Below are 23021 nucleotides of genomic sequence, written 5' to 3'. Positions count from 1 at the left end.
AGTTTTTTGCGTGTAAACAAATATTCTACTTCACTGTATACGGCTCGGCTGCTACTGTGTACTCGTACGTACGTAACATTGTAACATGTACAGAGTAACATATACACTATACGATAATCTCTTCGTGTCGCTCTACTTAAGTACTACTCTTTATGTGCATTTTACAATATGTACGATACGTTTTGTACACACAGTACACTACTTTCTATGTGTACTATGTACATAGAAAGCAATGCATAAATGCAGAGTAGCATTTAATATAGTGTACAGTACATGTTATGTTGTACATTATAATATGCGTCTTCTGCGTATTAGTTACATGTATGCATACCTCTATTGTAAGTGTATAACACAATGTACTGTACTTCCATATAACGTTGTTGCTTGAGCAGAATATGTGCTACAACGTTATATAGATAAAATTTATTATAATAAACGAGAAAAATTTTCCATTCTAATGTAATTCCTTCTGATTTAAAGCAAAGATTCATTTCAATAATATTGATATAAAGATAAGAATTAACTTCATAAATTCTTGATAAATCATTACATCTGGAATATTTATAGTCGTATGTCATAATATTTACATTAGATAAAATTTTGATGAAATATCAAACAGTATAATGTCTTCGTATACTGAGTGGATGATACTGTTAAGTGTTATTTCTCACTTTACAGCATTAAATTTATTCATTTTAATATTATAAAATACATCTGCGACCTTAACGTTAATATGCAACTTTTAGCAAATCGAGCAAAACCTCGATTTAACGCTATTCTCGTAAAGCGACGAGGGTTTATGAGCATTCGTGAACGGTAAATATTAAATAGGAAATTCTTCAGTAGCTAATTGCTAAGTATACGATATAAACGGGATTCAAATCAAGTGATTTTGAAACTCGCTACCTCAAACTTGTGATTACACCCCGTTACTGCGTATAATTCTTACTACTCGCAATAGTTTACTTAAACATGCACAACAGAATGTGAAGCTAAAGTCCAACTGATGGGTAGGCTAAATCGAGGTTTGATTTTAATATAATTCTTGTTGTTTTTGAAGTAATTCAATTTAGCATGCACCCCGATTTATTAAAAATTATTTTTTGGGTTAAAACATTTTCTTATAAAGACCAATATATTGATTTAGTAAACTGTTTATAGCGTAAATTATTAAATAATCGTAAAATGAAACAAAAATAACGTAAAAAATGAATACAGGCGGTCCTTTGCAATGTTTGAAGTATAAAATGTTCAAATTGATTTGAACGAATGCGGATTGGTTAGTAGGTTATACGTTCTGAACGATGATTGGTTGCGTAACTAATAACATAAATTTGTACTAAATATCACACTCGCAAGTAAACTTTTTGTAAATTATTTTTATTTAGAAAATAATGTTTATAACGTTGCAAGTTTAGAAAATACGGATTAGTCCAAAATTCAGTTAACCGTTGTAAACACTTAACAATTTCTGGTGGTTGAACAGCTGGATATTTTTCGATAAACTTGTTTCTAATTTAGATAGCCTAATAAATAGGATTTAACTGTATCTAACTCTGTCTAAATTAAAGTTGTGGGCTAAAAGCGTCGTTTATTATTATTGTTTTTAATTGTTAAACATTCGTTTATAACGTTTCTACTCATTTTCTGAACGTAAAACACATTGTTCTAAACGTGACTCACGTTCGCAAATGTTCCTAGACTGGTTAACTGACTTTTGGGCCACCCTTTACGTATTAAAAAATACGCATTTTTCTAAACTCGCTTGTCAGCTTAAAATTTTCATTCGCAAGTGTGTCGGGAACGTATGACACCCGCTCAGTCAACTGACTTTTGGGGCGCTCCTTGTACGGAATAATTACGAATCATCGTAGACTAAGGCTATAGATTTCAATTAATGAGATTGCAATTATTCAGTTAGAAGTGAATAAATATTTTAAGGTTGGAAGCGAAATTTTATTGTTAATTGTTCTTAACAATTACTTTTTAGTTAATTTATGACATTTTAAACATGATTTTTTAAGGATTTGTTGAAGGTATCATCGATTGTTCTATGCAACTACCGCCGATAAACATAGTATTTTGCGTAGAACAGTCCTGTTTTGTTCCATCGGACAATAGATGCGAGCATAAAATAATCATGCGAGCAAGCAATGGTGATTTCGTAAGGATATAATTAATAATTTACATAACAGCTAGCAAAACAGGTAAAGTATCTTCTGTGTATTGGCTTTCTTGGATGTAAATGCGCTTATTTTTCTAAATAATTTGCTTACGTGTCGCTACGTTTACATACAAAAATCATGGCACTGTTGAGTTTGGTGGCTGGTTTATGGAGCACTAAACTGCGCGTGTTCGGCGTTGCCCGGGTTTCTGAGGGAGTGATAAAGACAATGGTCTCAGTAACCAAAATATACATTTATTGACGCGAGTATTTAAAATAATGTAATTGCAAAACACAAATTGCACGGGTTAAACTTGAGTAGGAGAGGACTTCAGGAGTGTTGATTGGGTTTTATTCGTATAAGGGCAACGAGACACACGGGCGATGCCTCCCGGAATATTTTTTATGGAAAACTAGCCCCTATTTAGGTTTACTAACGTGAAGAAAACTAAAAAAAAAAACCCTGGTGCGAAGCCACGACCAACTACCAGTGTTTAGTGATTTTATCCACTCGGCCACTGGTGGGCTGTAGGGTGGATTCTACATTATTGTTTTCTAGGATTTTGAAGAATATTCATGCCAAATGTAAGTAAAAACTGAAGAGAAGTGGGCTTTATTCTGGGTTTTGGACCTCCTCAATATTTTCTCTAGGGCGTCAAAGAATATCGATGCCAAATTTGGTGAAGATATATAACGGTACAGCGGTATACCCTTTCCCTAACAAACAAACATACATAGAATAATCTTTGTTTTTAGTATTTTATTAAGTATACCGATCCCATTGTTTTTAATTATTAAATTTACAAACATATATATTTTGACTTTTACATACTGTATATAGATTGTCATTTTATCCACCATTGGGTAGACTAAATTATCTCTTAAGATATCATTTAATAAGTTGAAATAAACATACTTGGCACAGTTTCGGAGATATAATTTTATCTTTCTTAATTCTCTTCACCCTGTGAGCATTAGGATGGTCTTTACAAAGAAGACTTCCTAATGCTCACAGGGTTCGAGACTTATGATTGTTCGCACGATGGATTTGGCAAGCCCGCAATGGGATTCTTAAAGCCTATCACGGATTTGGATCACGGAAGGGTCCAGTATGCCCACTCGAATTATCCATAAAAATTTTGAAGTTCTCCCGCATTCGAATTCGGATTCCACAAGATGGGAGGTCCTTCAGGATCTTTAGATGGAAGATCCTTTAGCTAGATTTAATGAATTGTTGACGTTTCACACGTAAATTTGCAAATTTATAAGCATAATCACTAAAGGAAACGATAAGGAACAGAATATCTTTCTGCTCAATAGAATTTTTTGGTGCTTATCATCCCTTACAGCTTGGTTTGCTCTTGTGGGTCACGTGCTCTAGGCTCCCCTCTGGCAAGATCCTTAATTTTCTTCGGCCACAATTTAATAATCTTCGAAAACAATCGATATCGAAAGGACCGTAATTGTTCTGTTTCTGGTTTCATAAATGATTAAAACGACTTTTAGGAAGAAAATAGCATCTAACACTCCGTTAAATTATCCGCTTCAAACGCGCAGAACACAGCCGCAACCGCATTTCAAGTGATGTTTGTACGAGATTATTTCTCATTTCTGTGTGACGTATTTGCATTTTTTGATATTTATAACAGAATTTATAATTCAATTAAGTTGGGAGCACTGAAAATTCCATATTTAGAATGTTGTATACGCGTAACAACCTTATAAAATGCTGGAATTTGTGCCCGATCTCAGCTGCGATTCGCAGCCGGAGACAATTCTCTTTCGTTTTTACTTGGTTTAATTGTGGAAATTTCGATAATTTATGGGGTTTAAAATCGAAACTCGTAAATCTTTTAAAAATCTAGGCCAAATGCTGTTCTAAATCAGGGTGGGTAACCTTTCTAAGCAAGAACTATCTAGAAAAGTCTAGGAAAAAAATATATATATATGTATATATTGAAAGTTGCAATTATATTTTCCAATAATAATTTTAAAATATATATATATTTTACTGGCATTTCACTAATAAATTTAAATAAATTGTTAAAATTTAATTTATGACCTTTTGAACTTGTGTTTTTTTAGTCTACTGCAAATATGCTGCGAATTTAGCAATGCAGCAGGGTTTAGTACCGCTTGTCACCTTGCCCCATCTTCTTAAAAAAAATGGGGCTCAATGAGAGATTTGCCCCATTTTGTAAGAAGATATGGAGAATTGATTCCTATTTTTATAAGTAGAATGGGCAAGACGACGAGATTTCATGCCTATTTTTGTAAGATGAGGCAAGATGACGAGCGAGGAAATATGGGGAATCTCTTGCTTTTCTTTATTTTCAAGAGCTCGAAGCAGTTTTTATCACCATTTCCAGCTCATTATATCGGCGAGAAATCTTTAAAACAGACTTGAAACTACAACCTAAACTAACAGTAGAGTAACCTGTAGGATGCAAAGTATATACAATTCAGTAAATTGTAGCTCTGAGTGGTCCAAAACTGAGTTAACCAAAAATATTTATGATTATTTTAAGATAATAATCAGTATAAAGTGGCTCGAGTACTGTATTAGGATGCTGTAAATTATGGGCCACCCGATTGTATAATAAAGCTTGAAATCAGGCTTGTACAGTTGAGATTTTACTTTATAAAGTCGATCGTTTCCCTAATTTGAATAGCTGAAACACTAACTTCTACTTCCCTGTGTAGTTGTTACCTGGTAAATTATATAGGACGTGAATAAACACCAGGATTATTGTAAGCAATTTAACAGATAACAGACTTAATATAAGCCTATCTAGGATAATAATTATTCCTAATCACTGCTATTGATTGAACTGGGGTTAAGGACTGTCTCAATATATACTAAACGCCCCAAACCGGATGCAAATATTGTTTAACCGCATAAAAAACGATACAGTTGTCGTCACTTCTTAATTAAAACTTATTCTAATCTAGACCATGTGAAAGCTGCCTAATTGCAATCGATTGAAATAGAAAGGGTGGACCAAAAGTCGGTTAACCGAACTGGCTTTAAAAGTATACGCTTCGGTCGACTGACTTTTGGGCCACCCTGTGTTTAAAATATATAATTTAGATTTTTAAAATTTTAATCCTTTTTTTATATTTTTTCCCTCTGCGATTGAATTGAAATTACGATTTTCTTTAATATTCTTTAAATTTTATTATATAAAAGCATTACTTTTAGAGTGATTTGAGAGTAAAACCTGTCTAAGACGAAACGCAACGATACCCTGAATTTTTCCGTTGAACAGAGGTTGAACAGAATTAACTGAATAGGGCTAATGATTGGGTGATTTAGCTGCTGTTACGCCGAAAAATCCGTGTTACACAGGTTACGTTACACAATTAGTATCTCCAAAAAAATCTCGTTTCCGCGTTAGACAGGTTTCCGGCTTGAAATTAACAATTCGTTTCGTTACAAGATATATTTTTAGTTTAGTCAGGTTTTTGTTTCGTAAAGGGTCCGTCCTGAACAAGTTGTACTGTAAATTTCGTTCAGATCATGCGGGACTTCGAATAAACCTTACTTTGTATTACATTTATAAAGGCTAATCTGGGCCTACTTTTAGGCCTCAATGTATAAAATATTAAACCTCGATATAGCGCCTTGCTAATTAGCGCCATCCTCGTAAAGCGTAAACGAATACTCATGAACGGATCTATTTTTACTTTTGTATAATACCTCTAAATAAATTTGGCCTGGGCCTCGAAAAAACTTAAATGGTCTTGTCCTTCAGCATCACTTTCCAATTATAATATTAAATTCTGATGCTAAGAACCCAGCGATGCATTATTCTATAGGCAAAAAGGGCAATTGCCTGGGGACCCACCAACAGGGACTCCAAACCAATCTTTCATAAGAAAATATTTCCCCGAAAAATTCTCTCGAAGGAAAATGTTTTAAGTCAACACCGAATATGGGGCCCCCTAATTCAAATTTGCCTGCACCCCATGAAGTTATAAAGTACCACTGTAGGAACTTTTTCATATAAGGCTAAGTTTTGTGGTCCCCCAGCCATAAAGGTTTCTCAAAATTTAGTTTTTTATAAACCAATCCTAGATAGGGAGCCATATCTGGATGTGGTTAACACATTGTTTTTAAATAAATAAATATTTGCCATTCAAAGGAATTGTGATGAAAATAATCAAAACAAAGGATAAAAGTAAAAGCAATTATTCATTGAAATCTATGTCGTAATAATATCATAAATAAATCTTGATTTTCAAGATAAGAAATGAGGATGTCAGGCAATAATCTGTATATAATTTAATCAAATTACTTCCTGGTTGTTTTCTCATTAAAAAATATCATAATTAGTTAACAACTTAACCAATTTGCTCTGCTCAGTTTTTTCTTTCTCTCTAACATATGATAATGTGTAGAATTATGTAGTTATATTACATTAATTTACTTATAAATTCAATTTTATAAATGTTTAATTATTAAATTACTCTTAAAGAATGGGTTAAATATGCTTTTTAGTAACACTTTCTACATAATAATTTTTCTTAATTTTTATTATAGAAAATGAAAGATATAATAATGTGAAAGGTAGTGTTTTATTATATTATAAGAAAATTTTTAAAAATATATTCTATAAAATGTAGTAAGAAATTTGTAAAATATAAAATATCCTCTATAACACACTCTGTGATTATAATGCTTTCTGTAAGAAAAATATTCTTTAATACTTTATTATCTATAATATTACATAGTCTATAATATTCTTCGTATAAAAAAGTATTACAAAGAATATTTTTCTTACAGAAAGTCTTTATAATAATTTGTACAACAATACAAGTTGCTGCAGACAATATTTTATTATATACGCTATTTTATGATTTTTATATATTTTTATTATGTTATTTTAAATTGATTTATTAAATTTTTTATATGTTAAATACCCTTCTCTTAATAAAGATTTCTCTCGAAATAATCTTTGGTATAAAATCTCTGTAGAATTTTTATTAAAAATAGCAAAATTTGCTATGGGCTATACTTTAAGGAAGAATTTGATAGCAATTTAAAGATGTTTAAGGATATCAACACCATTCAGTTACACGCTTTATATGCATGATAGGTTGCTAGTAACCTATATAAATGCAGCAAACAAGCAGCGATACGGATGAATAACAGCATTCATTTATTAACTGATCTTCACTATTTCTGTAAACTACCTTTTCAGCACCATTATACGGTCGGGTGAGCATCACTCGCATCAAGGTAGATCTTACAGGAAGAGTGTTTTAATACTAAAATAGACTTTGGGCAATTGTATATCTCTATATTTCCTGAATTGCATTAAGTCCTCGGATGCACTATGCTCCGTTACAGTTCAATTACCATTCCAGCTGCAACTTGACAAACCCAGTCTTGACACCTTAATAACCTAACATCCCACTGAAATGGAGACATTTTCTGTCGACTGGCGACAGCTGTCAAGATCTGTCAACAAAATTTCAATTCTTCGTTGCTTGAACGTCTCAACTTCTGTAATTTCAAGTGGTTCGGATAGAATTCTTTCAAACGTTTAGGGGTGTTTTTTTTTCTTTTTCCTGTTTTTTAATTTTAATTTATTTAAGATAGTAAATCACTTTGATTTGATGTATCGAGTGCTGATAATGTTATATTTATATTTAATATCGCTTGAATTGATTATATTCTCGTGCATAATCGGTTCTTATACGAAGATTTCTACTAAATTAGTGTACATGTTCTTGTATTTAAAATATATCATTGTACATTTAATGTATAATTAGATATATAAAAAAATCTTCTTAACTATTCATTAAATAAGTAAGTTATTCAATAAATAGTTTATAATTCTGGAAAAATTTATAATTAAATAAGGCAAACACAAAATTTGAACTCGTCACACTTCAAGAATAAAAGATCACAGAGCAGAGTCGACGATATTTTTACTTTATAAAATTTTTTTAAGGCTCTTTTCGTAGGTGGAGACTTGTGAGTTTTTTTTAAAAAAGTTATCCAAGTTATAATTTTTTAAAATACCAAAGCCAGAGAGACATTTAGAATGTTTTTTAAGCGGGGAAGAGCATACAAAAGAAAGCCGACACCACTGTGTGAAAGGGCGAATTGTAAAGATTATAATGGTCTTCTAACAACTTTTTAAGTAAATTTTTATCCCGAATTTTATTTTAATGCGTGTTTAAAATTCTGTATAATTATACATTACTTGCTACAGTGTTATCATGTGAATACCTTCCTCAACCCATACACCATATAACAACTCGCAACCTGTTCCTATAGCTAAGCTGGCTCGGTAGTCTTTGGTTTGTTAAGGCCCCAGAACCCGCAATATTAACCAATTATACATGAATATATTTAGACATAAAGATACACGTACTGTACGTTAATTCAGTAGAAATGGATGAAGAAAAAACACGAGCACGCTTTGGTAATGATTTCCCGAAACTTCGGCCATTTTGATTTTTGTTGTAGATTCTAGTTATCGTGAAATCACGATTTATATATTAAGTCTATTAATAAACGTGCTTAGTATTTAAGAATTTATATAATTTTTGTTTTTAAAACACGTATTATTAAGCACAGTAGTTATAGGGCTATGCGCACTTAAACACCGCTCAAAGCCATTTTTTTTTATTTAAATGTTATATAAAAGGTATTGTTTAAATGTGAATGTTATTTTATTGTTTATAATTGACAAATACACTAATTTTAGTAATAAAATTTGCCAAACTAAATGATATTATTAAGTACAGTAGTTACAGGACTACGCGCTCTTGAAGATCGCTCAAAGTCATTTTGTATAAATGGCTTTAAATTTAAATTTATATTAAAAAATATTGCTTAAACTTGAATATCTTATTTTTCATATTAAAATTAACCGAATTTTAGTGAGATTTTATCCCATAGATATCCCATATTTATGCAATATATATATATAAAAAATTGGCACATTGACATATTATATATTAAGGTGAGCCGGTTATAGGCTATTGAACCAATGAATGAAAAGGAGGAGTAGAACACTCCCCCCTCAGGCTATATGAAAGAGAGAGGAGTGAAAGCGAAAGTCATGGATAATAGTCAGCCAAAGATATGAGATGATAGTGTAAAAATATCGATTTTTTTATACCCCTTTATTAAAATATTTAAATATTTATTGCGATTTTATTATTGTATAAATTGGAATTATAAATAGTTCTTACGATATATCTGTTTATAATAATAATAATTATTATTTTTAGTTTAAAAAACGTGAAAACGTTTCTATATAACAACGGTCAACAGGCTCGCAGAGAAAAATAAATAAATAATTTTTAATAAATTATTAATTATATAAATAAATGTTTAAATGGGTAATAACAATAAATTTATTATTAAAAATTATTAATCAAATAATCAAGCGGGATTTATTATCATGCTACATTTTGGCTAATTAAATAATATAAATACTACGATAATTTGACTGAAAGAAAGCGATTAAGACGCCATCTTGTATTAAATCGCCTACTTTAGTCCAAATTACGTAGCATTTGTATATTTTATTAGCCAAAATGTAGCCCGATTATTTGATTAGTAACACGATTTGGGCTTGATTTTCTGATAGGAAAATATATTTTTTATGATAATAAAATCGCTTATTAAATTAATAACAGGCTCACTATCATTAAAAAAATTCTTTATATATAGGCTATATATAAGCCTATATATTCCTGTTATTATTATTTTATTTAACAAATAAGCTAAGATTTCAAATTTAACTGATATTTAAATGTACGTAATTTGAGTAAAAAAAAATAATTTAGAGTCTTTTTATTATGTATTTTTCGTGCCGGAGGAATACAGTTAAACACTAATGGAGTCCATCTTTTCCCATCTAAAAACTAACTTGTAAAAAATTTTTTAAAAGTCTCTTCGAAAACAGTAAAAATCCTCCAATAATAGACTAAAATATACTTAAATATATGCGTAATTTGAAGGAAAAACACTAAAACAATTCCGAGTGTTCTTCGCGCATACTCATAACACAATTAAACACTAGATGATTCGATCTTTAGACGCTCTTTTCTTCTAAAAATACAAAATTGCTTGCTTTGAAAAGTATCTTTTGACTTCGGTATTTTGTATAAATTGTCTAATTTGCTATGCAATTGCTATATGCAGTACCGTTATTAAAGGGGCTAACTAGAAATTTCAAACCTACACTCACCCCTGTACCATTGGGTAGCCATTAATACTATGGATGATTAGATATTGCATAGCTTATACTGAAAGACTTGAAATTGTTTTCAAATTAAGCACACTTAAAGTGATTTTTAGTGTTAATTGATTTTACAAGTAAAAAAAATAGAATATAATAAAAATTGTTCTCTCAATTCTGATTGTTATCTTAAAAGCATTTAGATATAATTCAATCGAAACAAACCTGTTCTTGGAATGGATTTATGGCATTTCTAGTAACTTAATACCTAATCAAATTCGTATTCATTGTGCTTTGTTTTTAGTTTTAAAATAATTATTAATTTTATAAATCAAAAAAAATAAAAAAATTTAATAATTTACATTATTATGTAACGCATTAAGGCCCAGGTAGCAAAGGTGCGGGACTCAGAAAGGCCTCCAAAATTTAAAGCCCTATGTATTTAGGTTTGAATCAAAAGGCCCTCTCTTTGTATTCCCGTGGGCCTCCTCACGTGTGTTTTACATTAAAAAAAAAAAACATGGTATGAAAGTGATAAATTTTATTTTGTTGATTTTATTTCTATATTTTTATGGCTTCTGGAGAGAGGTGGGCGTTGCGTTTGTCTCTGATCCAGGTCTCTCTCGAGGTAGAAGGTGGTTCAAAAGTCAGTTGACCGTGCTTTGTTGCGTGTTCCAGACACACTTGTGAGTATGAATCACCCGTAAATCGAATCTTTTTAACAACAGCAAAATTGGTGGAAACGTGACTCTAAACGTCGCTGAATTATTTGTATTTTAAAGTTAATTCAGTTAATTAATTGCAGTTTAGTCTTCGCAACGGTTAACTGATTTTTGGGCCAACAAATTTATCAGATAAAGAAGATGTTGCGGCTAAATTTTAGTTAATAACCGGACTTAACATTATTTGTAAGTTAAATATTAACCTAGAGATGCAACGAGGAGAAACAGAAAATGGCTAGCATCTTTAAGAAAAGATTGATCATTACATTAATATCTTGTTTCATTTAGTGTATCATATGATGCTTTAACGATCTCTAAATAATTAAGACTTTATTTATACTCGGGTCATACATTAGAACCCCGTTTTACGACCCGAATGGCTCTATGAAAAACGACGATAATCAGCAAATCGTCGTAAATCGAACTATAATTTCCCATAGGCTCAATGTCTTAAATTGAGATCACATTCTTATATATTTAGAATTTTTCTTTATTTATAATTCCATAAAGGGATGATTCATAGAAGTACTACAGTAATTAAATACAGAATTTCTCTCATTCATAGCGTTAGAAAAGCGAGCGGTCGTAAAGCGAGGGTATACTAAATCCTTTACATAATAGCTTAAATTTAATCTCTGTTGATGAAATTTGAAGAAAAATCTAGGAAATAGCACAGTTTATAATATTAGATTTCTTATAAACGAAATTATGAAGCATTTTATCTTGTCTCCTCTCGTTTAATCAGATATTTCGATTACTCGAATCGTCATGTAATCTTCATTTTGATTATAATATTGGATGATGATAAACGTTTAATATTTCATAAGTATATCCGTTTACAGTTTGTTTACATTTAGGTCAAAATGTAGATAACGTTTCGATGGATTCACCCATGCTTTAAACTATAAAATTAATCTCCGAAAAAAGTGTTGGCAGATTTATATCCTAGCGTAAACATCATTAAGAGCTAATTACATCTTTCGGATTTAAATTTACAGTTTCCAATTAAAAGAGGATGAAAAGCAGATCGTTTAACACTGTACCGATAGAAGCATTATATAATAAAATATTTAAATTATATTAAAATAATAAGCGATAACTAGATGAATACCTTTTTCTAAGTTCATTTACTCCATCTTAATCCCTTCACAGATGAAGATAGAATCAACTATACCAGGCTAAACTACATTATATTATTACTAGTGGTCGAATGGAGGAAACCACTGAACATGTGGATGGTCGTGGGTTGACACGTGGAGTTTTCCGGATTTTCGTCACGTTTGTACAGCTAAATAAGTGCCAGTTTCCTGTAGAAAGTCCTTCTGAGTGGCACCTCTCTTTGGCAGATTAAGGCAAATACGAGCTTTAACACAGAAAAAATGCTATAAATTCTAATTAATTTTAAGCTGATCATGAAAGTGCCGATCAATGGTACTTTATCTTGAATATAATCTTTACAACTTCAGATATTGCTCTTTCTTTCTCATCCTTCTGAAGCTGGGAAACTTCACGAATTGTTGTCAACTGGAGCTGTTTTACTGACACAATATAAACTTTATGAACTTAATATTTACATTTTTAATACTTTCAATTAATCAGGAAACTGTGCCGATCAATACTTTAGGTTCATTTACTTTAGGTATATTTTACACTTTGCATTTTGCATCGCTTCGTTTATCTGAAGCTAGAAAAAGTCACGAATTAATTTGGAGCTCGGACCCTCGAGAGACTGCATGAGGCCTGGGGTGGATTGGGCCCTCCTGCTTCTCAGCCGGGCCCCTTCTTTATTAATAAAAGCGGGTCTTAAAAGATTTTATTTTCTGTTACTAAAAATACATTACTTTATAGAGTAGGAATCGCTACGGGGCCCTAATTTTCCCCGGATCCGGGGAAAAATCCCCGGTTCCTCCCCTCTGGTTGGAACCATTTTGTTGAATGGCTCGCTTAGATCTGAATGTAAACTGCGTTAATAATTAAATATATCAATTTTAAGGTTATTAATTGACCATAACGCCTATCGCCTGTAATTGGCATAGTTTTATCTTGAATATATTTTCCATTTTTCTTCGGTTGATCCCTTCGGAGGGCTGGTAAACTCCGCCAAACTAGCGTAGGTTGGAACCATTTTAGTGAATGAAGCGAGCACGATTGCCGAAAATGGGGGGGAACGGTTTCGTAACGGTCACCAAAAGCCATCTGGCGCCAATAGCAACCGTCTGTCAGACGCAACGGCGCGACCATCATGTACAAACGCTTTTTAAAAAGCAAAGGTTGGGATTCTGAGAAGTAAAATGAAAGAATAAACACGTTCTGCCGACACAATTAACTCACACTTAACATCCTTCACATAAGGCATACGAATTAAATCATCTTATGTAATTGTAAGAACATTCGCATGATCTATAAGTTAATTCTAACAAGCCTTTAATTCTCTGAAAAGTATTATTTATTCAGAATTTTTAAAAAAATTAATTACATTCATTTATCATAATTAATATGGATTTCTCTAATTACAATAAAAAGATACGTCGATTAAAATTATTTAAATTTTATTAAATGCTCACTAATTCTTTAAATGCAAGCTTGGAAAATAGTTAAAGAATATTAAAAAAGTAATAATTTCAATGAAATTCGGAGGTAGATTAAAAAAGGCTCAGGCAACTCAGAAATGTGAGCCAAGAATGTGGCACCGCTCTGAAACCATAAGGAGTTTATTCGAGAGTGGTTCAAGCCCTTACCAGTTGCATTCTACTTCCCAAAAGAAATGAAATAATTGAGAGAGAATGAAAAAAAAAGGCTCAGGCAACGTAGAAGTGTGGGCAAGAATGTGGCACCCCCTCCGGAAGCCATAAGGAGAATATCTGCGAGTGACTCAAACCCTTACTAGTTTCATTCTACCTCCCCAAAAGATCTTCGGAATTTTGTGAATGGCCAGACAGGGAGGAGCACGGGCCACTCACAAATTTGAGCCAGAAGTCACCCCTCTCTGAAAGTCATAAAATATGTGAAATAAAAAAAAATCAGCCAAACAAATAACACGCTCGAGACGTTTTTTAAATGAAACTTTAATTTATATCACTGTTTTTTATATTTGGGGCCTCTTTGTACTCGAGGGTCAACCAGATGGCTCTATTGCCGTCATCTGTAGAAGTACGAAGTCCGTTTCACGTAACTAAAGGGCCCCATATTGTTTGAAAACATTGCAGACTATATACATTTATCAATGATACTCCCATAATTTTCCATATATTATATTATTCATATAAAAATTTATAATGTAGACTACATTCTGAGTTACGGAATGATGATTAATTCATTAAAAAAAAAAAAAGGACGTACTGACTGTATACTCCCTACTGATTAAACACATTTTCTGAGCCTTCCACCCTCCTAAGACCTACGTAAGTTTATATATTAACAATATGGATACAGATTTTACAGATTGAGAGGAAATTTTTAAAAAATAAATATGAATTTTACTAGATTAAGTTTACATACTTCCACACCAGCATGCTTTTAACTATGCCAGGATCAAACGGCGCGCGGATACCATAAAACTTTTTTGACACTTAGGATTAGGTAAACTGGCGTGTTAGGCACATTAGTGCAGGCGGGCATTAAGAGCATTCTCTGACGTCACGAACTCGGTTGTTTACAAAATGTACACTACCGAAATGATTAGCTTGGCAGTTTGCCCGCAAGACGGCAGGTGTGTCGCTTCCTGGTTCTGCCTGGTTAACTCCATGAAATAATGAAACGTGCACCCTAAAAAGAAAATAAACTAGAAAACGTGCTCTACTCATTCGCAACTAAATAAATTTTCAAATTTCTTCTTTTCCTAGAAACAATAAAGTACAGTTGATGCCAGTAAATAAGACAGATTTCGTCACTGCGCTCGGCCATTTTCAGCGTCAATTATACACGCGTATATTAATTGCACATTATACTAGTTTTATTGAGCAATATAATAAACCTGCTTTTCTCATTTATAAATTAAGAAATTTGAAATTTATTCCCTTAAAAAATAAAATATGGCGGTTGAAAGAGGCGAGACGGCGCTCGGTCATTCATAAATGTGGGCCTCTACCCTCACCCAAGCCATAAAAATGTGTAAATAAGATAGAATTTTTCATTAATAAATTAAAATTTTTGTAATAAAATCATTTTTCACCGAGAATATTCCTAAATTTAGGAGTATTTTCTCAGGACACGCCATTGTTTCCTTCTATCTAGGCCTGGCTATTGTAATATACACAGCAAGACAATTCCATATTTTCTGTCTCATTAGGGCCGATATATACTGGAAATTACATAATTTACTTATTTTTGGGAGATCAGAATATGTTCTACTGTTTAAAAACCAACTAAATTTTCGAATTTCTTACCACGGTTACAACATAATTAATGCCAGAGCTACGGTGACGAACTCGTACATTGTAACTCAACCGTACTTTGTACAACGATTACGACAGCTGTATTTATTAAATATACGTTTAAATGTATTGTTGAGCGACAGAATAAGCCAGGAAACAAAAGAAAAAGTATAAAATCTGTGTTTCTGTTTTCTATATCAATGCGGGGTGTAATGTATACCCAATATATATTTTAAGAGCGTGCTGTTGCGTGGTTGAGAAGTTGGCTAAGTCGAAAACGTTGGTGAAGTTCACAGCTGAATCGTTTCGCTGCTTGAATGAAACCAGAAAAACTATAAAGGAAAAGAAAGATTCGACAACATTCAACACATATCGAGTTACTTCGGTCTGGTTTCATTCAATGGAACACACTGATGGATGGCAGTCCAGGCAAAACGTTTCGTGACTCAAGTGAATTTTTCACCTATAAAAAAAAAATAAATAATAATAATAATACTTTTGTCAGTAGTTAATTTGAATCGAATAATTCTATTTAATTAAAACTAAGTCGCAATAAATCCTTTCTGTTAATTTAAAAAATATAAATTCGGTTTTAATGAAGTGAGGTTTCTCACCTTGAAAGCACCTTGCTTTAGTTTAAAGATAAATCAATTTTCTTTTATTATTAATATTATTTTTTTAATTTTAATTATTATTTTGTAGAGATTCCAGAGCCAATAATAATCTATAATTATAATTTTTTAATTTATTTATTTAGAAATCTGACTTTAGATGTGTTTTTAACACTGTAAGCTGCATTGTATCTAATTTTAGAATCAAGACTTTGTGTTTATTATTAAATAAATGCTCTAAATAAATGTTTATATACGTAAAAATGTATTTAGAGCATCTAAATACATTTCGAGTTATTTATAATTAAAAAGTATTTTTTTTATTTTATTTTAAACAGTTAGATTTGTATATGTAATGATGCGATGACATTCTTAGCTGATAAAGAAAAATAAATAAATTTATAAATTCTTTTTGAATATTTTACTTAGGTTTACACTTTGTAAATTCGTATAATTTGTGTAGTTTTAAATGTAAATTTTAATTATTTTAAGAAATATTGTACAGCCAAACCTGTGAACAGCGGCCACTGACTAAAATATGGCCGTTGTATGGAGGTTTTCTTTAAACACTTCGTTTATGTCCCAAACACAGAAAGGTCCCAAAATAATATAAAATTTAATTTAATTTAGTTAGCTGATGAGGAAAAAAATCTATTTTTTGGTTTATTGATAGGGCCTATTTATGTATTTTTTTAAAATTTCTTTTTATTTTAGGAAGGATGGCCTTACATTTGTGACTAGCTAGGACCTCTTCTTATCCCTCTAAAGCCCTGTTGATATTAATTTATCATTTAATAAAACTGTACTAATTAAAAATATATTTATTCACGTCTGTGTTTGAGGTCAAGTGGGCCCTCTTGCCTCTATCTGGGCCCGTTTAAAGTATGTAAGTAATATTTTTAAGTATTTTACTGGCTCTGTAATGCCACTGTCAACGGTAAACCATTTATATAATATTTTAATACTCTACGAATTATGTTACAATTGCCTTTCAATATGTAAATAACACCCCCAAATGGGTCAAATCTGTAAAAAAAATCGCCTCAAAATTGCTGTAAATGTGTTTTTTTCCTGCTATAATCATTTATCATGATAACGAGAATCTTATTCTCGTTCAAACAATTTGTATCACTTGACACTTGATGTTTTTTTAGCGCTACGGTCGCTCCCCCGTTAATAAGCTGCTGCAAATCAATGGAAAAAGTGGCGCTTTATCCTATGGACAAAAAACAACAGTTGACTGGGCACCCCACCAATAGGAAGCCCCAAACCAATCTTGTATAAGAAAATATTCCTTCCAAATTCTTTCGAAGAAAAATGTTTGAAGTCAATACTGTAACTTACACGAGGCCCGTTAATTCGAATTCGCCTGGGCCCCACGAAGTTATAACGCGCCACTGTATGTTCGTATTGAATAAAACTTTATATTTTTGTTATTTATATAAGAAATTTTGCTTAAAAATTATTTTAAACAGTAACTTTTGGATGCGCAAACTTCACATGATTCTTCTTTGTGTAAATATGCACATCAAAATTAATTAATTATAATTTAATAGGGCCCTTAATCAGTAATAAAATTTATGTAAATGTTAAATAAAACTCTCTATATTTTAATTTCCCATAAAAATTTACTAGTAATTTTGTTTAGAAATTATTTAAAGAAAAAGATATTCTCTAAGTTGCGTAAGGTTAAGATACGTCGCAAGATTGAGCGATTGTTTACACACGATTAGAATCAAATTCCAATCCCCTCCCTAAAGTATTTCCGTTTAGATCATTTCTATCAATGGCGAAGGTTCTCTATATAAAAGAATGAAAAGTATTCGCTTCCATTCTTTCTTTGTAATCCGGTTTCTAGGTCCCTTCCCGGGGCATAAAGTAGATCTATGAGTTGCACAGCTTGCACTCTCGACACTTACTTCTTTGGCCTCTATGTTTAACCACACAAAACTATGTCGAAAATGAATCAAACATGACCATGTTTTTGCTTTTTTTGTTGTGTATACCATTAAAAAAATGGCTACTTTATCAGTAAATTTACACGCGCTTCCTTCCACGTTTTGAATGTTTGCAGCATCACTTCATTTGTGAAGCATCCCAGTTTAAAAAATTACGTTAAAATGTATATTGAGTGCCATAAAAACATAATAATTATTAAGTATAAGCTACTATATACAACTTTATACCCAGATACAGCGATTAAACTTACGAAAAATAATAGAAAATCATGGTAAGCAAATTAATAAATGGGTGAAGTTAATTTAATTATAATTTACTAATTACCTGCAAATTTTCTGCTTTATAAATTACGTCACACTTAAATTACATAATTAAGTCTTTAGATTACATTTTTTAACCTTATTTTTTATGTTAAGAAATTATTAAAATGATTTATTAAATAATTTATAAAGTGTGTTAGATTCTGAAAGTAATCATAAAAGCCTCAGCTGCTTATGCTTACGACTTTGAGGCCTCAGACAAGTCCAAATATACGCTTTTCCATACTCTGTATTGAGTTCAGTACTTGCTCAGATCCTAGATTTTAAATTATTAAGGTCTAGGATCCTAAGTATCAAGTATTAAGGATCGTGTGAAAGGGTTTTACATTAGGCCTATACAAACTCATAAATAAGGGGCCTCGAAAATCCACGGTTCTAAAATCTCCACTGAGAGAGTACCAATATCTGGCTTTTCGTGCATTTAGGGCCTCAAACACACAAATATGTTTACTCTTAATCTTAGTCCAGCATTAGTTCTAGAAAAGATCCTTGACATTATACAGTATCAAGGATTGTTTCAAAGTGGTTTTGTATTATATAAGCTTATATAAAAGGCCCTCGAAAGTCAACGCTCTTATAGGGCTTCACACGATCTAAAGTGTTATAATTTACTTCAGAATTCATCTAGGTGTCTGCGTTTGGAGGCTCCAAACACGTACAAATATACGCATGTTTTGGTTCAGTACTTGGAATTCAGTCTTTGTGTAAGTATCAAAGATCGGCGTCATATTATATAAGCTTAAAGGGGCCTCGCAAATTCAACCGTGCCCTAGGGACCTGCATAACTTATCACACCGTCAGTAGCTTCAAAAGTCTAAATAAATATCATCTTTCCTTTTCTGAAAATGCATAAATATCATCACAAATGTTCAGTATTTCATACAAAAATTAGTTAACCAGATTCCCAAAATTTAACCTTTTATAAGCAAAGAGAAAGAGGCCTCGAAAGTTTACTCTTTTATAGACAGAGAAGACAAAGAGAGCCCCAAAATTTAATCCTTTATAGATTACGTGGCTTTTGGAAAGGAGTGAAACCCCGAATTTATGGCATACATAAACCTCATTTTCACTTCTATCAGGTTCTGTGTGTGTACACAATCAAAGCTCGATTTAGCGCCCTCCCAAATAGCGCTACTAATACTTGTGAACTAATCTCCTCTATAAATATTAAGTAGAAAATCCTTCAGTGTTTGTGAATGTACGAATTTGCATTGCAAACCACATTATCACCAAATCACGTGACTTCAATGCCCCCAAACTTATACTCGTGTGTGGACTTCATTCTTATGTATGATCCTTACTATTTGAAATACTTCGGTTTAGTACCAAACTCGATTTAGTGCAAATTTAGAGGCAAACAAATAATGAGCACGAAGTTGATACACGACGTACAGACAAACATACAAATTTTGTAGCTTTGCTAAACGTTCGAATTGACTAGTTTGAGTCGACAGATTTTGCCTAGGACCTCGCGTTTTTAGGAGCCTCAGGCACTCACAAATATATGCTTTTGATACTTCAAGACCTAGGATCAAGAACTAAGATTCAGAACTTTGTATAAGTGTAATATGAACTTTGTATTGCATAAACTAACATAAAAGAGGCCTCACAAGTTTATCCTTGCATAGGGCCTCTTCTATCTGGAATTAAAGAGGCCCAAAATTCCATTCCTTCCCTGGGATTAAAGGGGTCTAGAATTCCATTTTCCCCCTTCCGCTGAAATACAAATAAAATTTCATTCCTTCCCCTTCATCTGGGATACGAAGGGACCCCAAAATTCCACCCCCTCTATCCGGGTCTGATTATCTCAATTAAAGTGGTGAATATCAATAAATTCATCTCTTATAGTTTTTCATATTGCGTTTAATTTAATTTTAATTCAGTTAATTAAAATTATTTTTAATTACATTAAACATTTTATTAAATCTAATTTAACGGAACTTCATTTAATTACCTATTGTACTAAACAAATTACCCCCTTTAATTTGTTTATACCCTCGGGTTTTAAAGCTTAAATATTTAAGAATTTTTCCAAGGGAAAAACACAATATACATATGTAGTAAATTTAATTGTAATTAGAATATTTTAATAAAGTTAATTAGACAAATAGAACCAAATTTAAAGCAAAATTTCCAAATATTTTCAGCGCGGTTGGCTCTTAAAATTGATCAAATTCGTTTATTGGAGGCCCATTTAAATGTAGGTCTGTGTAACTAAATTAGAATTTAAATAGCCTAATTAATTAGGCTATGTAAATAGGCTAAATTAAACCGGGTATAAATCTGTATAAGATGACAAAAGTACAGGTTAAGGAACCCCATGCACAAATATATCACACCTTCCACAGCGTGAAGAAGAACATAAAAGTCACCCGAGATACATGGAAATCGTGACTCAAATCGGGTGTTTGATAAATCAATTCAAAACATACCTTTCCAGTGGACTTATTAATTAATAAATCCACTGGATCGTACCCGAAATTATACCCCGTCCCCATCGCTAAATATTGAAGAATCATCGGAAATTAGTAAGTTTCAAGTAACAAACGAAAATAATTCTTTACCTTCTTCACTAGTTAATTGTAATTAAGATAATTCTTTATTCGTTCATTGTGATTAAGGTATTCTTTACTGGTTATCTGTATTCCTTAATTGTAATTAACTATTCACCAATTAACTCAATTTTATTATGGTTTTAATTTTGAAAATTCTGTTTTCTTCATGTAAATTCGTGAATTTAAGTATACTTTTTAGCCTTCAAGCACAATAGAAAATTATAGAGCGCATTGTAGTGCTTACAATATAGAATTTACTATAAATTAGTTTATAAGATTGTACAATATAAATAAATAAATATATATATATATAATTAGCATTAACATCTTAGAACTTTATATAATTAATATTTTATATCCTTATAGTAGATTAATATAAGTACTACATCCTATGTGTAATTATTACACACGTGTAGGATTATGCAACGTTATGTATTAGAATTAAACGCTTATCAGACCACTTGTATAGTGCTTTAATTATTTATAATAGTTTGATGCACGTATCTGATACACTATACATATAATAAATGCGACAATATATGTATACTGTAGTATTATATAAGCGTAAATGAAGCACTATACAGTAATACACAATTTAATCTTATATAAAACGATTCATTTGATATAAACGTATAAAATACAAGCACTAATTACACTATATAAGCATTGTGAAGCGCTATACGAGTAGTAAATACACAATACAAGTACTGTGAAGCACTATAAAAGTAAAAAGTTTTGTATTATACTGTGTATAAGATACAATTCTGTACGAGTGTCTGTGAAGCAACATAATACAAGCGCTTATGTAAATTACTACACAAGCGATAGATACAGCGATACGAAGCATTACACAACACGCAAAATCGAAAAATTTATAAACAATTAAACCTCATACTTTCTGTGTTATTATCGAATAAAAAGTAAATACAAAGAAAACAACGTCACCAGTAACGTCACTACCTCAGAAAAGCGCGCAATTAAAGTACTAGGTCCTATTAACAAGTCTCTGAATCGAGTGATAACGGCAGATAAAGAAACCAATGACGAATGTAACAGATAAAGAACGTTATGTTAAGGTTTTTTTTTTCCTCGTGCGCCGGCGTGGACTTTATCGTCATTGTGTTTACGCTTTGGTCGCCAACACTTAGCTCGACCGTAACACATCAAAACCCAGCGTAACAGCGGTCCCGTCCATGAGTGAGGTAAGTGTGTAAAACTCGCCTAACTTTGATAAAGAGTTGATAGAAACCTCGATATAACGTCCCCCGCTGTTTTATAAAGGGGAAGTCGATGCGTAGAGTCGAGGAAACTGGATAGGTAGCGAGCGTTACGTGCCTGCCCATAGGCTCTTTGATAGGGGGTAAGCGCTGTAAATATATGATACAGGAAATAGCGGTGTAGGAGAAGTTGATACGGGGGGTAGAAAGACGATGAATGATAACTTGTAAATCTGGTTACATCCAATAATTTATATAAAGTTTATATTATAAATTAGATTATATTTTTCTACATCACCAGACTACAAATTTATCATTTTTTACAGGCAAAATACCTCAAGTTACTCTCAATTTTTCTCCCTTTCTCCCTCGTCCCTTCCATAAATTTAATTATAATTAACTTAATTGGGTTATTTCGAAGTTTATAAACGTAATTATTAAGAAATTTTAAACGTAATTAACGAGGAAAAACGCAATCGAAGTGCTTTTTCTGTTCGTAGAAGTGCCTTAGATTATCATGAAAACGCTTTAACGAGGAAAATCCCTTCATTTTTTCTTATTTTTAAATGTAAAAATAGATAATTTATGCAAATTATTTCTAAATTTATAATTTATTTCGATATAAAATGCTTAAAATTCGAATTTTTTCTGTAGCTGTACGCCTAAATCGCTCTGTAATTAACGCATTATCATCGTTATCAACAACTATATTATCATTGTTACTATATTTAATTAATATTAGATTAATAATTTATCAAATTTTAAAATTATATCAAAAAATATTTTAAATTAATTTTTAAAAAATATTTTTTAATCTCATTTAAATTTCCAAACCTTGAATTTTCCTAATTAATTTTTATGTAATCGATCCCAACTTTCGGGGATTTTAATAA

The 23021-nt window shown here is 31.7% G+C and overlaps 1 protein-coding gene across 4 annotated transcripts in view; it reads left to right on the top strand.

Moving 5' to 3' along the window:
• The window catches only part of LOC136986981 (neurogenic protein mastermind-like), a 74275-nt gene that overhangs the window by 5632 nt on the left and 45622 nt on the right, over positions 1-23021 (top strand). The window contains exon 1 of one of the 4 annotated variants that reach the window (XM_067284611.1): positions 15754-15916. The exons of 2 other annotated variants lie outside the window; for them this stretch is intronic. In XM_067284611.1, the coding sequence (XP_067140712.1) occupies positions 15884-15916 (33 nt within the window). In that variant the 5' untranslated portion in view covers positions 15754-15883. Of the gene's footprint in view, positions 1-15753; positions 15917-21980; positions 22114-23021 lie in introns of those variants that run through there. One more of the 4 variants, XM_067284613.1, reaches the window with a different exon arrangement.

This window comes from Centruroides vittatus, unplaced genomic scaffold (genome assembly GCF_030686945.1).
Source record: "Centruroides vittatus isolate TY-2023 unplaced genomic scaffold, ASM3068694v2 scaffold_1431, whole genome shotgun sequence".
In the NCBI taxonomy this organism is placed as follows: Eukaryota; Metazoa; Arthropoda; class Arachnida; order Scorpiones; family Buthidae; genus Centruroides; species Centruroides vittatus.
This window is presented reverse-complemented; position numbering and strand designations above follow the sequence as displayed.